The sequence below is a fragment of the Triticum urartu genome, chromosome 3 (assembly GCF_003073215.2).
Source record: "Triticum urartu cultivar G1812 chromosome 3, Tu2.1, whole genome shotgun sequence".
NCBI classification, from domain to species: domain Eukaryota; kingdom Viridiplantae; phylum Streptophyta; class Magnoliopsida; order Poales; family Poaceae; genus Triticum; species Triticum urartu.
Genome location: NC_053024.1, coordinates 719,052,870 through 719,073,343, shown reverse-complemented (window position 1 = coordinate 719,073,343; position 20,474 = coordinate 719,052,870). Strand labels below are relative to the sequence as shown.

Here is a 20,474-nt window from a genome sequence, read left to right as displayed (position 1 = left end):
CCGGTAAATCTGTTTTCAGGGACTTAGTTGTTTTCACTAAGTCTGGGATTATTTAGTTCATGATGCATTATGTTCTTGCTGTTTCCTAATGATCCGTGCCTCTTTTGAGGATGATCAGTAAAGGACTTTTGTTAATCTTGTTATGCTCTATCCATCCATGTCTTTACTTGCAATTATGGAGCACCCTAGCTTGAGTCAATCGAGCTCTAGTTTTTCTTCGCTGTGAATCTGGGCAGATCGTCAAAGTATTTGCGATTTTGCCGATGCTATTGTAGTTGATCCGTGCATGCTATGCCATTGTTCTTGCCATGTCTAGCTAGAATTTTATGCCTTCTTTATGGATATATGCTTGCCTTGCCATGACTTGCACCGTGGTGAGTGCATCGAGCTCGTTTACATGCCTTCGTGAGTTATATTTCAGCATGTCTCAGTGTTCACTAAGTCTGAAAACTGATTGTGTTTTAGCTATGTTCGTGTGCTTGTTAGTATATTTTGTGAACCCTTTTGGCCCCAGGTCACTTTGGGTATTTTGTTAAGCTTGTTGAGTAGCTCCATGCCAGGTTCTTCCTTGTCATAATCAGGTCATGTATCATGTTGTTTTGCTGCTCCGAAGAGGGCTTCATGATCTGAAATTTCAGACTAGTGTTAATTTCACTAAGTCTGAAATCTGTTTTGCATTTGCGTTTTTGCCATGCTTGTTTGAACCTCATAATGGATGAATTGGCCATGGCTCAGTGCTAGTCTTTTGTTAAGAATCTTGTGTGCATCCCTGCCATGTATTTTGTTCCATGTTTGGTGGCTGTAGCATCTTCATTTCGTTGCATTTAGATGCCTACTTGCTGTAAATCGCAGACTGGTGTCATTCTTAAATCGCTTGCCATTTCCAAACCGTAACTCCGATTCCGATGATCTTTATATCGTTTTCAAGCGATTTCATCCCATCTTTCCAGTGGCACACTTGGTTTTCTAAGTTGAGGCAAGGTTCATGCATTTTCTGTCATATCTTACATTTTGCATCCCGCATCACATCCCGCATAGCATACCATCATTGCATCTTATTGTTTGAGTTTGCACGTGGTTGATTGTATCCTTGTTGCTTGTTTGTGTTGTTTGGGTAGAGCCGGGAGACGAGTTCGCTAACTAGGAGCCCGTTGAGTTTGCTTTTGAGGATCCAGTCAACTCTGACAGCTTTGTAGGCAAGATGATCATACCCTCGAAATCACTACTATCTTTGCTATGCTAGTTTGCTTCGCTCTTTTGCTATGCCAATGCTACGATGCCTACCTTTTGCTTGTCAGCCTCCCAATTGCCATGTTGAACCTCTAACCCACCATGTCCTAGCAAACCGTTGATTGGCTATGTTACCGCTTTGCTCAGCCCCTCTTATAGCGTTGCTAGTTGCAGGTGAAGATTGGAGCCGTTCCTTGTTGAAACATTTATTTACTTCTTGGGATATCATTATATTGATATGTTATCTTAATGCATCTATATACTTGGTAAAGGGTGGAAGGCTTGGCCTCTCGCCTAGTGTTTTGTTCCACTCTTGCCGCCCTAGTTTCCGTCATATCGGTGTTATGTTACCGGATTTTGCGTCCCTCACGCGGTTGGGCTATAATGGGAACCCCTTGATAGTTCGCCTTGATTAAAGCTTTTCCAGCAATGCCCAACATTGGTTTTACCATTTTCCACCTAACCTCTTTTTTCCTTGGGTTTCCGGAGCCCGAGGGTCATCTTATTTAAACCCCCCCCGGGTCAGTGCTCCTCTGAGTGTTGGTCCAAACTGTCAGCCGCCGGTGGCTACCAGGGGCAACTCTGGGCTGGCCTACCGGAAGTTTGGACAATCTGAGTGTGCCCTGAGAAAGAGATATGTGCAGCTCCTATCGGGATTTGTCGGCACATTCGGGCGGTGTTGCTGGTTTAGTTTTAACCTGTCGAATCGTCTTGTTGTACCGGGATACCGAGTCTGATCGGTGTGTCTTGGGTGGAGGTCTATTCCTTCGTTGACCACGAGAGCTTGTCATGGGCTAAGTTGGGACTCCCCTGCAGGGATTGAACTTTCGAAAGCCGTGCCCGCGGTTATGGGCAGATGGGAATTTGTTAATGTCCGGTTGTAGATAACTTGAATTAAACTTAATTAAAATGAATCAACCGTGTGTGTTACCGTGATGGCCCCTTCTCGGCGGAGTCCGGGAAGTGGACACGGTGTTGGAGTTATGCTTGCGCAGGTTGTTCTTCTAGATTCTCGCTCGCGCTTTGCCTCCTCTTCTCGCTCTTTTTTGCATATAAGTTAGCCACCATATATGCTAGTCGCTTGCTGCAGCTTCACTTATATTTGCCTATCCTTCCTATAAGCTTAAATAGTCTTGATCGCGAGGGTGCGAGATTGCTGAGTCCCTGTGGCTCAAAGATACTATAACTCCAGATGCAGGTCCAGGTGTTTCCGCTCCAGGTGACGAGTATGAGCTCAAGTGGGAGTTCGACGAGGACTCTCAGCGTTACTACGTGTCTTTTCCTGATGATCAGTAGTGGTGCCTAGTTGGGGTTCGATTCAGGGCCTTGTCGCATGTTGGGTTCTTTTCTATTTTGGCGCCATAGTCGGTCCATGAGTGTTTGAATGATGGATGTTATTTATGTACTTTGATGTGACGTGGCGAGTGTAAGCCAACTATGTATTCTCCCCTTCATTATATATATTACATGGGATGTTGTGATGATTTGCCTAACTTGTGACATTGCTTTCAATGCGGTTATGTCTCTAAGTCGTGCCTCGACACGTGGGAGCTATAGCCACATCGAGGGCATTACATCAGCCATATGTTCTATCATGTATGCAATGTTGTGTACCAGACCTGATGTGTGCCTTGCTATACGTTTAGTAGGGAGGTACCAAAGTAATCCCGGAGTGGATCACTGGACAGCGGTCAAGAACATCCAGAAATACCTGAAAAGCACTAAGGATATGTTTCTTGTTTATGGAGGTGACAAAGAGCTTGTTGTAAATGGTTACATGGATGCTAGCTTTGACACTGATCCGAATGACTCTAAGTCGCAAACCGGATACGTATTTATATTGAACGTTGGAGCTGTCAGTTGGTGCAGTTCCAAGTAGAGCGTCGTGGTGGGATCTACGTGTGAAGCGGAGTACATAGCTGCTTCGGAAGCAGCAAATGAAGGAGTCTTGATGAAGGAGTTCATATCCGATCTAGGTGTAATACCTAGTGCATCAGATCCAATGAAAATCTTTTGTGACAATACTGGAGCAATTGCCTTAGCGAGGGAATCCAGATTTCACAAAAGAACCAAACACATCAAGAGACGCTTCAACTCCATCCGCAATCAAGTCAAGGAGGGAGACATAGAGATTTGCGAAATACATACGGATGATGGGATCACATTAGGAGAATGATGTGATGGACAAGACCCATCCGTTGGCTTAACATAATGATCGTTAAGTTTTATTTATATTGCTTTCTTCATGACTTATACATATTCCTTTGACTATGAGATTATGCAACTCCCGAATACCGAAGGAACACCTCGTGTACTATCAAACGCCACAACCTAACTGGTTGATTATAAAGATGCTCTACAGGTGTCTCCGAAGGTGTTTGTTGGGTGTGCACAGATCGAGATTAGGATTTGTCACTCAGAGTATCAGAGAGGTATCACTGGGCCCTCTCGGTAATGCACATCATGATTAGCCTTGCAAGCAAAGTGACTAATGAGTTAGTTACGGGATGATGCATTATGGAATGAATAAAGAGACTTGCCGGTAACGAGATTGAACTAGGTATGAAGATACCGACGATCGAATCTCGGGCAAGTAACATACCGATGACAAAGGAAATGACATATGTTGTCATTGCGGTTTGACCGATAAACATCTTCGTACAATATGTAGGAACCAATATGAGCATCCAGGTTCCGATGTTGGTTATTGATCGGAGATGTATCTCTGTCATGTCTACATAGTTCTCAAACCCATAGGGTCCGCACACTTATCGTTCGATGACGATTTGTATTATGAATTATGTGTTTTCGTGACCGAAGATTATTCAGATCCCCGGATGAGATCACAGACATGATGAGGTGTCTTGAAATGGTCGAGAGGTAAATATTGATATATTGGACGATGGTATTCGGACACCGGAATAGTTCCGGAGCGTTCCCGATATTTTTCGGAGTATCGGGAGGTTACCGGAACCCCACGGGAAAGTAATGGGCCAACATGGGACATAGGGGAGAGAGAGGAGAGCCCACAAGGGGTGGCGCGCCCTCCCCCCCCCCCCCCAATGGGCTGTCCGAATTGGACAAGGGAAAGGGGGGGCGGCCCCCCTTTCCTTCCCCCTTTCCCCCTCCGAAAGAAGGATGGGGGCCGACTTGGACTAGGAGTCCTAGTTGGTTTCCTGCCCATGGCGCGCCCCCTTAGGCCACCCTCCTCCCCTCCTCATTTATATACGGGGGCAGGGGGCACCCCAAATCACATCAATTGTTCTTTTAGCCGCGTGTGGTGCCCCCTTCCACAGTTTACTCCTCTGGTCATATTGTCGTAGTGCTTAGGCGAATCCCTGCGCGGATCACATCACCGTCATCACGCCTTCGTGCTGACGAAACCTCTCTCTCAACACTTTGCTGGATCAAGAGTTCGAGGGACGTCATCGAGCTGAACGTGTGCTGAACTCGGAGGTGTCGTATGTTCGGTGCTTGATCGGCTGGATCACGAAGATGTTCGACTACATCAACCGCGTTAACCTAACGCTTCCGTTTTTGTTCTACAAGGGTATGTGGACACACTCTGCCCTTCTCGTTGCTATGCATCTTCTAAATAGATCTTGTGTGATCGTAGGAAAACTTTTGAAATCGCATGCAACGTTCCCCAACAGTATTGCCATGCGCCGGTTCTAGCACGGCCGCTCACTAGTTGTAGCAACATGATGTCGAGGTCGTAGCAGTGCGGTTATGCGACTACAGTTGTATCAACTCGGACACCGGTCACAACCCTAGTGTCGCCCCCAGCTCGCTATTTGCCGCGAAGGTGACTGCACGCAGCACGGTGTGCGCAAACCAAGGAGAGGGCTTCTGTGTAGGAAGGAGGCGTGGAGAATGGACGATCTCGAGGAGGAGAGATTAGAGTGGCGGAGGAGCTAGCCAGAGTAGTAGGACGATGTATCTGAGGAGAGGCGTGGATGGTCGTCGCTGGCTTCAGAGATGGGGAACGAACAAGAAACATCTGAAACCGTGGAAGAGATAGGAAGGGAAAGTGTACGACCGCTTCAGGTTGGTCTTATGGGACTCATGTGGACATCGCGCGACCGATGCAAACACGTAGGCTGGTCGCCCGATTTGGGATGTTTCCCAAGAAAAAAAGGGAGCGTACAATCCAAAATTTGACTAAACACCAATCCAAAATGAGTCAACTAAAATTTAACAAAAATGATAAGAAACATGGGTTTCGCTCGCGTGCATAAATGCATGCAGTTCACGAGTTCACCGAATGAGTGCAAAAGTGAGCACCCTGATACTCTGAATGAGTGTAACAAGCGCTCAGCCTCAGCAACGTTTGCATTGCGTGCATCTGAGGGCATCTCCAGCCGTTGGCCCCCTAGGGGGCGCCTAAAATCGCCGCCTGGGGGTGAGCCAGCGCAAAAATTGGGCCTGGGGGCGAGTTGGTCCCCAACCGCCGGCCCTAGGGCCGCCCCCAGGCACTTTTTAAAATAAAAGAAGTTCGGCGAAGTTCGGCTTAAACACGATAAATTTCGGGCAATCACGATAAATTTAGGCCAAACACGATAAATTTCAGCACATTTCGGCGAAGTTCGTGGATTTTCATTACATAGCACGTATACATAAACTAATCTAAAGGAAAAACTGGCTGAAGTCGCCGCCATCGTCGTCGTCGGCCTTCTCCTCCTCGACGCGGGCGCCCCTGCTGGATCCCTGCCCGGCGTCGCCATGGCAGACTAGTGGCGGCGCATCTCGTCGTCGTCGTCGCTGTCGCAGATGACGACGACTCCGCCTTCGTCGCGGCCGCGTCGACGCTCCGTGAAGCAAAGCAGGGCGGCGCACCACTACAATAAATATGTCAACTTATGACCTTCTGTCAGTGACCCTCGAAGAATTGGTCATAAATTTATGACCATTTTAGACCAATTGGTCAAAAGCTGTTCAGGGGGCTCCAAACCCTAAACCATTGCGACCATTTTGGTCAGAAAGATCGTAATTTCCTTACACGAAATGGTCACAAAGCAAACAGTGCTAGTCCGCTTCCTTATTTCTAGTTGTTAATGACTAATATATATGGTCATAGCCTTGTAGATTGTGGTGGGTTGTGATGACTAGGCGCCATCTCAACAGTTTTGCCTATGTGTCATGTCCATGTGGCAGATTTTGCCCTAGGTTGTGAAGCAACCTATATTTCTATCATTCCCAAAATTCCCAAAAAAATCTCATAAATTCTTTGGGGCATATCTTCATCAAATATGTAAAAATCCTTCCTTGTCTAGTTCAAAACTAATTCAACAATATTCATTTTCCTATTCTGTTCACAACAACACTTTATGAAGGAAGTGCTATTTATATATTCTTGATTGCCCTCGGAATTTTTGGGCACTCTTTCCTATACAAATCATTACCACATGACAAAATTTAGCTCCATTTTCCTAGCAAATCTTCCTCGGCAAATTTCCAAAGTTTTTGTCCACCTAGAAGCATTGTGAAGGAAGTACCTTTTTTATATCTCTAAATGATATGAAATTTATACAGTTCCTTCATATGCCCAAATTATCACCCTCCTCCAAATTGCAGCTCAGTCAAATCATCTATGTGAGCCCAGGTTCAATTTATATTTTATGGCCAAATTGGCACGTTGCAAAGCAAGTGTTATATAGACCCCTCCTATTACCCTTAAACTTTCCGGGCACTCTTCCATACCCAAATCATTGCCACATGATAATATTCAGCTCAATTTTCCTAGTAAATCTTTCTTGGGAAATTTCTAAAGTTTCTACCTCGAGAGAAGCTTTGTGAAGTAAGTACTAGCTAGGCTTACCCAAATGATCTGAAAATTTACCAGCGAATGACCATACCTAAGTAACTTACCTACACCAATTTTGAGCTCATTTCATTCATCCAATCTCTCTCACTAGTTTTCCCAAGTTTCTGTCCATAGAAGAGCATTGTGAAGGAAGTACGACTTTGGCATGTCCAAATGGTATCAATTTTCTACAATGCTTTCCTATGCCCAAATAACCATCCTCCACAAAATTTCAGCACACTCAATTCATTATTTTGAGCCCAGCTTCAACATTCATATTTTTGTCCAGCGTGGTACTTTGCAAAGCAAGTACCACCTAGGATCCTCCTTTTGAGCTAAACCTTTGTGAAGACATTCTCCCTAGTAGATGATCATCCTCAGCCAAAACTCACGCCCATTGGCCATGTGCATTTCCCGTACCGCTAATCAAACACTTGGCTGCTAATTCATGTTTGAGCATCGATCGGTCTCCTCGTGAGAATCTTATGTTGTAATTTTCTTCCTAGCACCAACCTGGGGAGTGCCCAACCCACTAGACATGCCTAGGTCGCCCAGAACACATGGAAACATTATGGTCACGCGGTGACCACGCGACGGGCATGCGAGTTTACGCGCTCTAGAGTTGGGGCCCTCGGCCACAGCCCAAACCTCGATGTATTGCCACCAAACCATGTATTTATGATTAAATAGGTCCTTATGTACCTAGAAATGATTTTTGGAAAAAATAAATAGCAAACTATGAGGCAGCTGCAGTTCAAATTTGACCCGCTTCCTACTGAATCGGCGGAAATTTATCTTTTTCACGAGAGGTGGATCAAAAAATTTTACACCCAACCATTTTGTCAATTGTGCATTAAATATGGCCTAGTATTTTATAAAAATGATTTGGTCCAATTTTGCAACAATTATTTGGTAGTTCGTTCACAAAAAAGCTCCTTTCGGGCACTCGAAAAATGGAAAATGGTTTTTTCGTCCAACGAAAATGAAAACTTCCTTAGGCAACATTGTTTGCCATTCCAATATGCACCCTTGTGCACAATATGAGATCATTTGAACAAACTATGCCATGAATGTGGCCATAAGATTGATCATTTGGCTTGAAAGCCATGAATCTTCACGCATGATAGCTCATTTCTGAGAACACTTTTTTAAAAGAATTGTCGTATTACAAGTTTATTAATTTTCCTGGTAACTTGATCACATATAATGACACAATGCGAAGGTTTTCCATTTTTTTGATTTTTTTTGAATTTTTTATGCCCGTTTCAAAATGCGGTCAAAACGGCGGGAATGACCGTTCCTAGCTAGTGGTTGAATCTTGGAATTTTTTTGATGTTTCTCTGATTAAATAGAAACTTTTGTACCTAGAAATGATTTTTGGAAAAAATACTACAAGGCAGGTACAGTTGAAATTTGACCTGCTTCCTCCTGAATCGGCGGGATTTTGTCTTTTTCACCAGAGGTGGATCAAGGCATTTGACACCCAACCATTTGGTCAATTGTGAATCAAATATGGCCTAGTATTTTATAAAATTAATTTGGTCCAATTTTGCAACAAATATACTGTAGGTCCTTCACATAAAGAACTCAATTCGGGCACTCAGAAAATGGAAAATGAATTTTCCGTGGAAAGAAAATACAAAGTCCCTTAGGAAACATTGTTTGCCATTCCAATATGCACCCTTGTGCATAATATGAGATCATTTGAACAAACTATGCCATGAATGTGGCCATAAGATTGATCATTTGGCTTGAAAGCCATGAATCTTCACGCATGATAGCTCATTTTTGAGTACACTTTTTTAAAAGAATTGTCGTATTACAAGTTTATTAATTTTCCTGGTAACTTGATCACATATAATGACACAATGCAAAGGTTTTCCATTTTTTTGATTTTTTTTGAATTTTTATGCCCGTTTCAAAATGCGGTCAAAACGGCGGGAATGACCGTTCCTAGCTAGTGGTTGAATCTTGGAATTTTTTTGATGTTTCTCTGATTAAATAGAAACTTTTGTACCTAGAAATGATTTTTGGAAAAAATACTACAAGGCAGGTACAGTTGAAATTTGACCTGCTTCCTCCTGAATCGGCGGGATTTTGTCTTTTTCACCAGAGGTGGATCAAGGCATTTGACACCCAACCATTTGGTCAATTGTGAATCAAATATGGCCTAGTATTTTATAAAATTAATTTGGTCCAATTTTGCAACAAATATACTGTAGGTCCTTCACATAAAGAACTCAATTCGGGCACTCAGAAAATGGAAAATGAATTTTCCGTGGAAAGAAAATACAAAGTCCCTTAGGCAACATTGTTTGCCATTCCAATATGCACCCTTGTGCATAATATGAGATCATTTGAACAAACTATGCCATGAATGTGGCCATAAGATTGATCATTTGGCTTGAAAGCCATGAATCTTCACGCATGATAGCTCATTTTTGAGGACACTTTTTTAAAAGAATTGTCGTATTACAAGTTTATTAATTTTCCTGGTAACTTGATCACATATAATGACACAATGCAAAGGTTTTCCATTTTTTTGATTTTTTTTGAATTTTTATGCCCGTTTCAAAATGCGGTCAAAACAGCGGGAATGACCGTTCCTAGCTAGTGGTTGAATCTTGGAATTTTTTTGATGTTTCTCTGATTAAATAGATACTTTTGTACCTAGAAATGATTTTTGGAAAAAATAAATAGAAAACTCTGAGGCAGCCGCAGTTCAAATTTGACCTGCTTCCAACCGAAACGGCGGAAATTTGTCTTTTTCACCAAAGGTGGATCAGAACTTTTGACACCCAACCATTTTGTCAATTGTGCATTAAGTATGTTTAAATATTTTAGAAAATTGATTTGGTCCAATTTTGCAACAAGTATATTGTAGGTCCTTCACAACAAACTCATTTTCGGCACTTGAAAAATGGAAAATGAATTTTTAATCAACCGTGACCAATTTTTTAGTCAACTACGACCAATTTAAATGGTCATGACATTGTACCCGTGTGCTGCATTTTGATTGGTCTGTGGGCGTTTCACGCGGATCGTGGATCGAACACCGTCAGATGCTCGCGGATCCAACGACAGTCCTCACCCCAAGCCCACCTAAGCCGAAACCCTAGTCCTTGTGGACATTTTCCAGCCACCCCCCCCCACCTCCTTCCTTTCTCCCTCCCTCCCACGACCCCAACCCCTCCCTCCCGCGACCTCCTCTCCCCCGATCCCAACGCCGGCGCGACCTCCGCTCCACCAGCCCCGCCAGCGACCTCCTACCCCAACGCCGACGCGCGGCAGATCAACCCAGTAGCTGCCCCTTCTCCCCCGTCTCCTCCTCCCATCAGATCCATCACCGCCGCGACCTCGTCATCTCCTCCTCCTTTCAGATCCATCCACCCGCTGCCGCCCCTTCTCCCCCGTCTCCTCCTCCCATCGGATCCATCGCCGCCGCCACCTCCTCTTCTCCTCCTCCCTTTAGATCCATCCACCCACTGCCGCCCCTTCTCTCCCGGACCAAGCAACCTCCTCTCCTCACGCAACGGAGACAACAGCACTGACGCCCAGCCACAACAGCGTCGCGGCTGGCTTGCTCGCCGGCGCGCGCGTGCATGCTTCGATGCGCGGCGCTCCGTCGAACTGGCCGGACCATGGCGTGCGCATGGCTTGCTTAGGGTTTGCGGTGGCAGCGCAGCACTCCATGTCTCCGGCCACCAGGACGGCAATGGCGCGAATCTCAGAGACCTCTCGGCCTCTCCCAGCCTCAAACGCTGACCCGTAGCCCTCCCTGTGGCTAGGGCGGCGGCGCCTCAATCGTCAGCACGGCTCCGGCGACATTGGCGACTCATCCCCGACATCTGCTGCGCCCCCACACGCGGCTCAGCCCCTGGATGGTGCTATTCCGCCCGGTGGCCATGGGGTACTCGAGCTCCATCCCCTCCTATCTCTCTCTCTCTCTCTCTCTCTCTCTAATTTCTGCTCTGTTCTTTGACTGTAGGTATGCAGGAGGATGTTGTAGATAGACTGGGCGGCAAGGATGGATGGCGCCTGAGGAGGGGGTGCTCGACCATGGCTGCTGCTCGGGATGCATCAGCCATGGATCTTACTCTCTGGCCGTAGGTGAGCTCGTCCCCTCCTCTCTGCTCGATTGATTTGCTAGTACTAGGATAGGCCATTGCTTCTCTGGTGTTAGACTTTGGCACTGAACCTCATGTGGGTTGGATTGATTTTTCACAAAGATCCTAACAGCATATCAGAATAGAATCATCTTTTTAGGTTCGCTGGAATGCATCAATACAGCAAACCGAACACATCATGCATCACAACAAAGAGCCTAATAGAAGTTTTGCTCTACTCCTTGCTAGTTCTATAATTAGATGCATTTTGTAGATAAATTGTTGGCCATCTATGATGGATTTACAGTGCTAATTTGGTTGTATAGCCTTTCCAAGAACCGGCAAAGATACTTCAAACATTATTTCTATTACAATGGTTTCATTAATCTGGTCTCAAAATTCAGTTTAGTTGGTTCAGTGTTGTAGTTTAACTGATCTCATTTGCCCCATGCACTGTCTTATAATGATTTACAATTCACCGATATGCTCACAAATGGACAGCATCAATGATATGCTCTCAAATTTGTTTTCCAAAATATTGACAGGAGCATTGCTCTTTCTGTTAGTAGAAAAGAGGAAGTTTAAATACAATTTCAGTACAGGGGCCAACCCCTAGCACCTTGGTACACAACCCAGATCATCAATGAGTATTCTGCTCACATTTTGACATGCATAAATGACCTGCTCTTAAATTGATAACATAAAGTTACGATCTCAGATAAATTTGAGTTCTAGATTCCTCACAAAATACAAATTCAGTTTCTAAAACTGAAACTTCACTTCAGGTTCTTGCTGCTCAGCTACTGCCTGCTGCCTCCTTCATCGGTTTAGAAATTCAGTTTCTAAAACTGAAACTTCACTTCAGTATTTCTTGCTTGCATGTTTGCTTCTTCTTTAATTGTTTGCGATTCGGATCAACTAAACTGAAAGTGAGATGCTGAGATGTGGATCACACTAGTACTATTTCAGTATTTCTTGCTTGCATGTTTGCTTCTTCTTTGTACTGAAGTAGGCGAGTTGATTTTCTGCTCTTAGTTTCTGTAGCAATTGGAGGAGCAGTTGGTGCCGAGAACTGGACCAGATGTGCTTTGATTCGTGATCTACAGCGCCCTTGATCTCAGGTGCGTGATCTGCAGTGCCCTAGCTTGTTTGTTCTGACTAAATTCAGTTATAACAAGTTAAGCTTCAGACTCATATAAGAAAAGAATAAAAACAGACTCCTAAATTCAGTAAGAACAAGTTGAGTACTTGGTGTATATTCAACGCCCTTTGCTTGTTTGTTCTGACTAAATTCTGTTGCCTCGCATGACCATGAGCGGAGGCTGGAGCAGATCCGGAGGGCGTTCCAGGGCCTCGATGGCTCCCACGTCTATCCCTTCCAGGTCAAGCCTCGCTTTGCTATTTGTTTCTCCTGTAGTGTACATTACATTACTTGGTTTGCTATTTGCAACGCTGCCTGCGTGCTATTGTCTAGTTTGCTGCTGCTTTTCGTGCTTCACTGAATTTCAGGATTGGGGTGTGTTTTCTAAATTTTCGTGCTTGTTATGGTGCAGTATGCTTCGACGAGAGCATCTGCGGAGAGGGTCAAGGAGTGGGTCTCAGAGCTGGCTCATCCACTTGGAGGTATGCACCTTGCTAAATCTTGGTGCAACTTATCATCAGATTTTCTTTGAAACTTGGCGTTGATTGGTCTGAAGATGAAACTATAGTACTATACACACGACATGCAGCAGCCACTTATATCAAACAGTGGAACAGTGCTGATGTCCTGAATGGAACGACACGATATTTAGCATCGTTGATAAATCGTTTGTGTACTATCGTGTGTATAGCAGGGTTTAGATACTTGGAATTAATGTCTGCGTACATATATAACCGATTGGATTCTGTATGTATGCTTAGATGATTGTTTGGCTCTATATAATTGTTGACATGAATATCTTAACTTTCCAAACAAGTATAGGACTGTGCCTATGCATATAGATTATCCAAACAAAACTTAAAGTAAAAATTGAAGTATGAAATAAGCAATAAGTGTCTGATTTTTATCTACATGTTAAGCGGAAAATTGCAGCCAAGGCTTATATATTACAAAATATTGTCTCACATTTGAGCTTCTACCGTTGTTAGGGACATTGTAGTGTGATCTTCATAATTTTTTGCTTGAAGATGTACTCATTAGTCAAGCAGAGACAGAAGTCATATTTTGTGTCTATTAAGTAACATAAAAATCACATAACTTTACAGTGCCTAACATTATATTTAAGCTATACTTTGTTGTAAGTTCTTGCTTATATTAGTATCATTCATTTCTGTTCTAATTAATGTGGAACCGAGAATGGACATTTTTCTCTCTTTTTAGACTGCTAGATTGTACAAGTTGAACAATCTGCTCTAGTTTAAACAAGTTGGGATCCATCAATACAATAGGACATAGTTTACGTTTCATCTTGCTTGTAATCAATATCCTCACTTCTAATTTACCTCAAGTTTACCGTTTACCGAAAGTTTCAAATTCTTATGTTGGTTTATGTTCTCTTTGTAGGTTATGGGATGTGCTGCTGGAGACATGCCATTAGCAAACTGGAAGTGATGCAACCAAATCTAATCGGAAGCATGGCCTTCTTGTAGGTTTGCACATAAGTGGAAGTTGTAGTGTATAAGTAGTCGCTGGAGCTGTGATGGTGATCTTTCTTTTGACTGGCTGTCATTTGTTATAGATGACAATCTTTTAGTTGCTGCTTCAAATGATGTAACTGCAAGAAATGATGTATGATTGTACAGTGAAACAAATGTTGCTTTGATAGCAAAATTGAAAAAAACTGAATTGTTTCTCTGTTGTCCAGTCCTTTGAATTAGTGGGCTGAAAATATTGATGGGCTAGAAGAGGCCTTAGCCCAAACAATATTGGACAAAAAATGAAAGGAGAAACATCTTAAAAAATTTAAAAAATTAAATGGACCGCAGAAAGGCCGAGGCCCAGAAAAATGGAAGAAGCTCAGAAAACAAAAAAGGCCAAATTGTTGGGCCAGGCCCATGTACCTAGCGAAAATTAACAAAAATATATATATATATTAAAAAGGCTGAATTAATGGGCTCGGCCCATCTAAAGCACCGAAATGGACCGGGCCGATAATAATTTTTGACCTTTTCAATTGGTCGCAATTGTGTCACGTCAGATTGCCACGTCGGATCCAACGTGGCCTGGGCAGATAGCCAGTGACCAAAACAAAAGGTCATGGGTTCAACGACCTTTTGTTAAAGGTATCTATAGTCAGTTTACGACCGCCAGCTTTTGACCTTCTGTTTTTGGTCACAAAAAGGTCGTAAATGGAAATTTGTGACCTTTCAGTGACCAATAGTGGTGGTCATAAGTTGACATATTTCTTGTAGTGCACTGGCGCTCCTTCGCCTTCTCCAGGCGCTCCTTCTCCATCGCTATGGAGTCCCTGCGCGCCCATTCCAGGGCCGCGTTGTCGTTGTCGAGCTTCGTCGTCACCGGCGCGGCCGGCTCCGTCTTCACCGGCGCGAGCCCCGGCTCCGTCTTTGGCTTGACGAAGCGCGGAGGAGGAGCCGACGAGTAGGCGCGCCGGCCGCCCTCGTTGATGACGATGCCGGCGCTGCGAGTGCGCCGACCGAGCGGCGTCTCCGCCGCGGGCTCGGCCTTGACGCTGAGCAGGGCCGGAGTGCCGGAGGAGTGCGATGAAGATCGGGAGGAGGAAGAAGAGGAGGAGGACCCGAACCTCCTTGGCGCCCATGGCCCGGCGCGTCGGTGCTGCGCCGGAGCGGCCGCCCTCGCCGGGTACGCCAACGGCGGGTCGTTACCGCCCTCGAGGTACGTCAGCACGCCCTCGAGTGTGCGGCCGGGGACGCCCCACCACAGGTGGCGCCCCAAGCCGCGTGGTTGTCAGCGGCGTACTGGGGGAGGGAGAGTTGGGCGTCGGTGAGGGAGGCGCGCACGACCTCGACTTCCTCGGCGAAGTACTTCGGTTTCGCCACGGCGTCGGGCAACGGGGGAATGGGCACTCCCCCGGCGCTGAGTTTCCACCCCGTCGGCCCGGCGCGCATGTCCGGCGGCGCCGGGATGTTCGCCTGGAACAGGAGCCAGGACTCCTGTTCGCGGAGCAAACGGCGGCCGGAGCCGTTGGCCGCCGCCTCGTCTCCGGGGAAGCGTTCCGCCATGGCGACGGGCTCGGGAGAGGTAGAGAGATAGAGGGAGGGGCTGGGCGGCGGCACTCGGGAGAGGTAGGGAGAGGGAGGAGCTGGCGGCGACGAGGGGCGGGGCTGGTGTGGGCACAGGCGAGTGCAGGCGAGTGTGGCAACGCTGACCGGCGGCAGCCTTGGCATTGATTCCCCGCGGGAACCGAGACCGTTGGGGGAAGACGAGGCGCCGTGTCGCTGACGCGGCGGGCCCGCGGCTGTTTCGCGCTAAAACAGTTCGCCCCGGCGCCCCCGGGCGCCCCCAGCGCGCCGGATTCGGCCTCGGTCCGCCGGCGCTGTTTTTGGCCCAGGCCGGCGAAAATCGGGCTCCTGGGGGCGTGACTGGGCCGTTTTTTTGACGCCGGCGCGAAAAAATCGCCTGAGGAGGCTTTCCTGGGGGCGCCGCTGGAGATGCCCTGAGAGTCCCCGCTTCTTGATATTCAAGACATGCTTGCCGATCTCTAGTCCGGCATCACTTTCTTTTTAAAGAGGCTATATCCCTCGGCCTCTGCATCGAATGATGCACACATGGCTTAATTTTCTGCTTTCGATGATGGGCTCCTGTATTTCTCTGGCTGTCCTTTAGGTCAGCTGAGTGAGCTCATGATGTTCGAATCAAGGCCTCAAAACACTTTGATACATGGTGCACTAAAATGACCCGATAAAAGAAAGCTAGCGATACCGGACGACCAGCAAAATAGGACTGTTTCATGCTTCCACTAGAAATTTATTCCTCGCATTGAACGGTTAAGCAAGTACACATACATAGTAGCATAGACACTAGCCTAGTTGGGGAGCACTCGCAGGAGGCAAGCTGGCGAGATGGAACTTCTTGAACACGACCACCAGAGGCTCGTGCCCATCTTTCTCTACGGTCAGCCACCTGCGTCCATCGTAGTCGAACAGCACAAGATCGCGGCACGGCGCATGGAAGCACGACGTCAGCTTGTACCCGGTGCCGTGCTTCTCGACGCGGAATAGGAAACTCTGTTCCTTGCATGTGCCTGCCGGCGCTTGGCACCCCTCCATCCCTCTGGGGCGGCCGACGGTCACGTGCGTCTGGTTAGTGATCCCTCCATGGACGTACCACTGGAGACGATGCATGCACCAGGTGATTATGCCGGGAAACTCGATCACGACGTCGGTCGAGAGCTGGGGTGACGCCTCCTTGCTGGAGTTGGAGCTCCCCTCGGCCAGCTTGATCGAAACATACCCATCTGGATTCCTGCCAAACTTCTTGCACGGTGTCAGAATCGCACGCATACGACATCTGGGGTCCCGTAATGAGCTAACGTAGACGCATTGGTCGCTCAAATTGCGGTCCACCGGCATGATGTTGTACATGTCGTGGCCTGCTAGCTCATGGCCATCTGTGTCGTAGATCGGCTGCGGCTGAGCTTGCGCAGCGTTGCACGGGCTGGTCAGCTGCAAGGCCATGGCCAAGCCAGAGAGTGAGAGGATGACCAAGAAACAGAAGTGTTCCATGGCTATGAAAGTAGTAACTCGTAATTGAGCTGATTGTGTTGTTCTGCCCGTCGGCATCCAAATAGTAGGATTATATAGATGGTGTGGTGAGGAACATGTAATTTCTAGCATTTAAAAAGGATAGATCGGAATAGTATTTCCAGATTGTAGATGGATCTCATTCAATGTCCTAGGTTCGGTTCTTTCTGCCACAACAATTACTATATACAAGCCTCATTAGTGTCATAGTTTTTTTTTCTTCGATCAGTTTATTGTGTGTGCATAGGTAGGGAGATATACAATGCTTCATTTATTAATGATTTTTTTTCTCCTTTATTCCTTGGATAGATAGTTGGATATACAGTACAATCGTCCATTTATTAATGATAAGTTTTATGTAGAAAGATTTATGTATATAGAGAATCGAAAGTATTATGTGATTGTAGGTTGACCTGATTCAATGTCCCAAGTTCGGTTCTTTCTGCCACAATGTTTTCTTCGATAGGACTCGTAATAGATTTTTTATTCTGGGATCAATTTGTTTTGTGTGCATAGGTAGGCAGATATACATTGCTCCATTTAATAATGAAATCTTTTGTCTTTATTCTGCAGATAGATAGTTGAATATACAATCCTCCGTTTATTAATGATAAGTTTTATCAAGCAAGGATTATGTATATCAAAAATCTAAAGAAATATGTGATTGCAGGTGGACCTCATTTAAAGTTATATGTTTGGCTCTTCCAGCAAGACTATTTTCTGTAGATTATCCTCATTAGTTTTATAGATTTCGTTAATAAGCAGGATTAGTTTTTTTGCATAGGTGGGCATATATACAATGCTCCACTTATTAACGAAATATTTTGTCTTTATTCTGCAGATAGATAGCTGGAAATACAATCCTGCATTTATAAATGATAAGTATTATCAATAAAGAATTATGTATATAAAAAAATCTAAAGAACTATGTGACCAGGTGGATCTCATTTAATGATATAGATTTGCTTTCTGCCTCATTATTTTCTGCTGATCGACCTAATTAATGTCATGGATGTTATTTTTTGATTTATTATGTACTACAAAGATATACAATGCTCCATTTTATTTTAAAAAAAATTGATGTCTAATTTTGTTCTTTGTTCTGTAGGTAGTAGGTGGACATACAATTCTTCATTTATTAATGAATACTTTTGCTGAAAGGACCACGGCAGCAATTGGAGGTTGTCGTGCGAAAAGTGATCAGGAGTATGCTAAAAAAAAGTGATCAGGAGCGGCGATCTGATTCGAGGCAAGCGTGCGTCTGTTTAGGGCATCTTCAGCCGCGCTCTCAGGAAGGCCTCCCCAGGCGTTTTTTTCGCGCCGGTGCCGAAAAAACGGCCCAATCGCGCCTCCAGGAGCCCGATTTTCGCCGGCTTGGGCCGAAAACAGCGTCAGTGGACCCAGGCCGATCCCGGTGCGCTGGGGGCGCCCGGGGGCGCCGGGGCGAACTGTTTTGGCGCGAAACAGCCGCGGGCCCGCCGCGTCAGCGACTCTACCCTCTTCTCGCCCCTTCGTCGTCCTCATCGCCTCGTTTCCCGCGGCGAATCAATACCAAAGCTGATGCGCTGCCGCGCCGGTCAGCCTGCACCATTGATGCTCACGGGCGGCGCAGTGAAGGCCGGATGACGCGCGTCCCTCGCCCTCCCGCGCCCGCCACACGTGCTCACGGCGGCTCGCACATGGGGCGGCGCCTCGGGCTATATAAGGCGCGCCCCAGCGCACTCGGCGACTCGTACTCTCTCGCCGTCGTCGTTCCTCCCTCTCCTCTCTCGCCGTCGTCATTCCTCCCTCTTCTCTCTCTCACCGTCTCCAGCACCCATGGCCGAGCGCTTCCCAGGCGTTGGCGCGGCGGCGAATGGCTTCGGCCGCCGCCATCTCCACGAGAACGACGCTCGCCTCCTTTTCGAGGCCGAGTACCCAGTCCCGCCGGACATGCGGGTGCCCGGGGCTTGGAGGATCAGCGCCGGCGGCATGCCGGTGCCACCACCACCCACCGGGGCGGCGCGGCGTGCGGAGATCGCACGCATCCGCGCGTCCCTGCCGCGGGCGGCGAGGGAGGGGCCACGGTACGTCCCCGACAGCCCGCTCTGGGAGCCCTACTTCCGCCGCCGTCACGCCGAGCAACTCGAGGCCACCAACGGTGTCGTGCCCTCCGGCAGGCTCAACTCTAATGGCCGGCGCCGGTGGTGGGGCGTGCCCGGGCGCACGTTGGAGGCCGTCCTCGAGTACATCGAGGGCGGCAACACGCCACGCCTCGAGTACCCCGCTCCCCCGTCCTTCTCACGCCGTCGGGGAAGCTCTTGGACCCCGAGGCGCATGGAGGCCGGGGGGTCCTCCTCCTCGTCCGGTGGCTCTCCCTGCCTCCGCCCCGTCAAGCCGGAGCCCCAGGGCACGCCGGTCAGCGCGCGCACCCGCAGCTCCGGCGTCCGCATCGGCGCCAACGCCTCCCCACCCACCGGCCGCTTCGTCCTCGTCGAGCCCAAGCCGGAGCCCGGACTCCCCGCGAAGTACGAGGAGATAGCCCTGCGGTCACTACTAGGAAAAGGCCTACTAATGGCACACCTAATTTGGCCATTAATGGCGCATTAGCGGTGCGCCATTAGTGCCACGCCATTAGTATATTTTACTAATGGCGCACCACTAGTGCGCCATTAGTATCTGGTATACTAATGGCGCACCTCGGATGCGCCATTAGTATATACAACAATGCGCCATTAGTAGGCATACTAATGGCGCACAACAACAGGATGCGCCATTAGTAACTTCGGCATACTAATGGCGCACTGTTTAATGATGCGCCATTAGTATCTTTTGCATACTAATGGCGCACTATGATGTGATCCGCCATTAGTATGAATATTAGGTTTTTTTATTTTTTTATTTTCTGTTTTTTGCACAGGTTACAAAATGTATAATTGGACAAAATATAGACAGCACACATCAACAACAGATTCATCGAATACAATAGAAGATTAGTCTCTGAATACAATTCATCATTTAGTCTCCGAATACAATTCAATCATATTAGTCTCTAAATTGAAAAGACCAAACAAAGATAGAACATTATATTACAAGTCTCGAGACCGCGAGTTTGTCTTCACATTACAAGTCGATATCGATCATCTAAACTACCATCACATAGAAGAGAGCTGCGGTCATCACGATGAAACTCGTCTTCATCCGGTTCCTCCAACGCTCCCTCCCCTCTCCCGCTAGATAGCGGGCGTATCTAGATTCGGCCTCGGCCCTAGTGGTGTACCCTTTGTAACTGTTACCGCTGAATCGGTGAACCTGTCTCCGACACTCCTCCCAGTCGTTGTAGACTCCGGGAACCTTACCCTTGTACACGACATACCACGGCATCGCTATGCAGTAGCCAAACGAAACGTTAGTACCAATTCACAGACAATACATAAGCAAAATATAAGTATGCAACAGAACGATCGGAAGAGAAAAGCAAGACATTAATAGCATCGATTACATCTAAGTTGAACGACTCTCGAAACCAAAGAGACATACTACAAGTTCATTAAAGTTTAATTACAATATGAGCCAATCGATGTTTCAGAACTAGACACAGCATCACTGCTTTCGACTCGACTCAAGGGACCGGAGCGTGGATGAAGCCGCCG

At 46.8% G+C, this 20,474-nt stretch overlaps 1 protein-coding gene across 1 annotated transcript; it reads right to left on the bottom strand.

Moving 5' to 3' along the window:
- Positions 1–16,057: 16,057 nt before the first annotated feature.
- On the bottom strand, positions 16,058–16,852 carry LOC125549397 (alpha-amylase/subtilisin inhibitor-like). The gene has a single exon (XM_048712821.1). The coding sequence runs from the start codon at positions 16,822–16,824 to the stop codon at positions 16,120–16,122; it is 705 nt and encodes a 234-aa protein (XP_048568778.1). The 5' UTR covers positions 16,825–16,852; the 3' UTR covers positions 16,058–16,119.
- Positions 16,853–20,474: the final 3,622 nt, after the last annotated feature.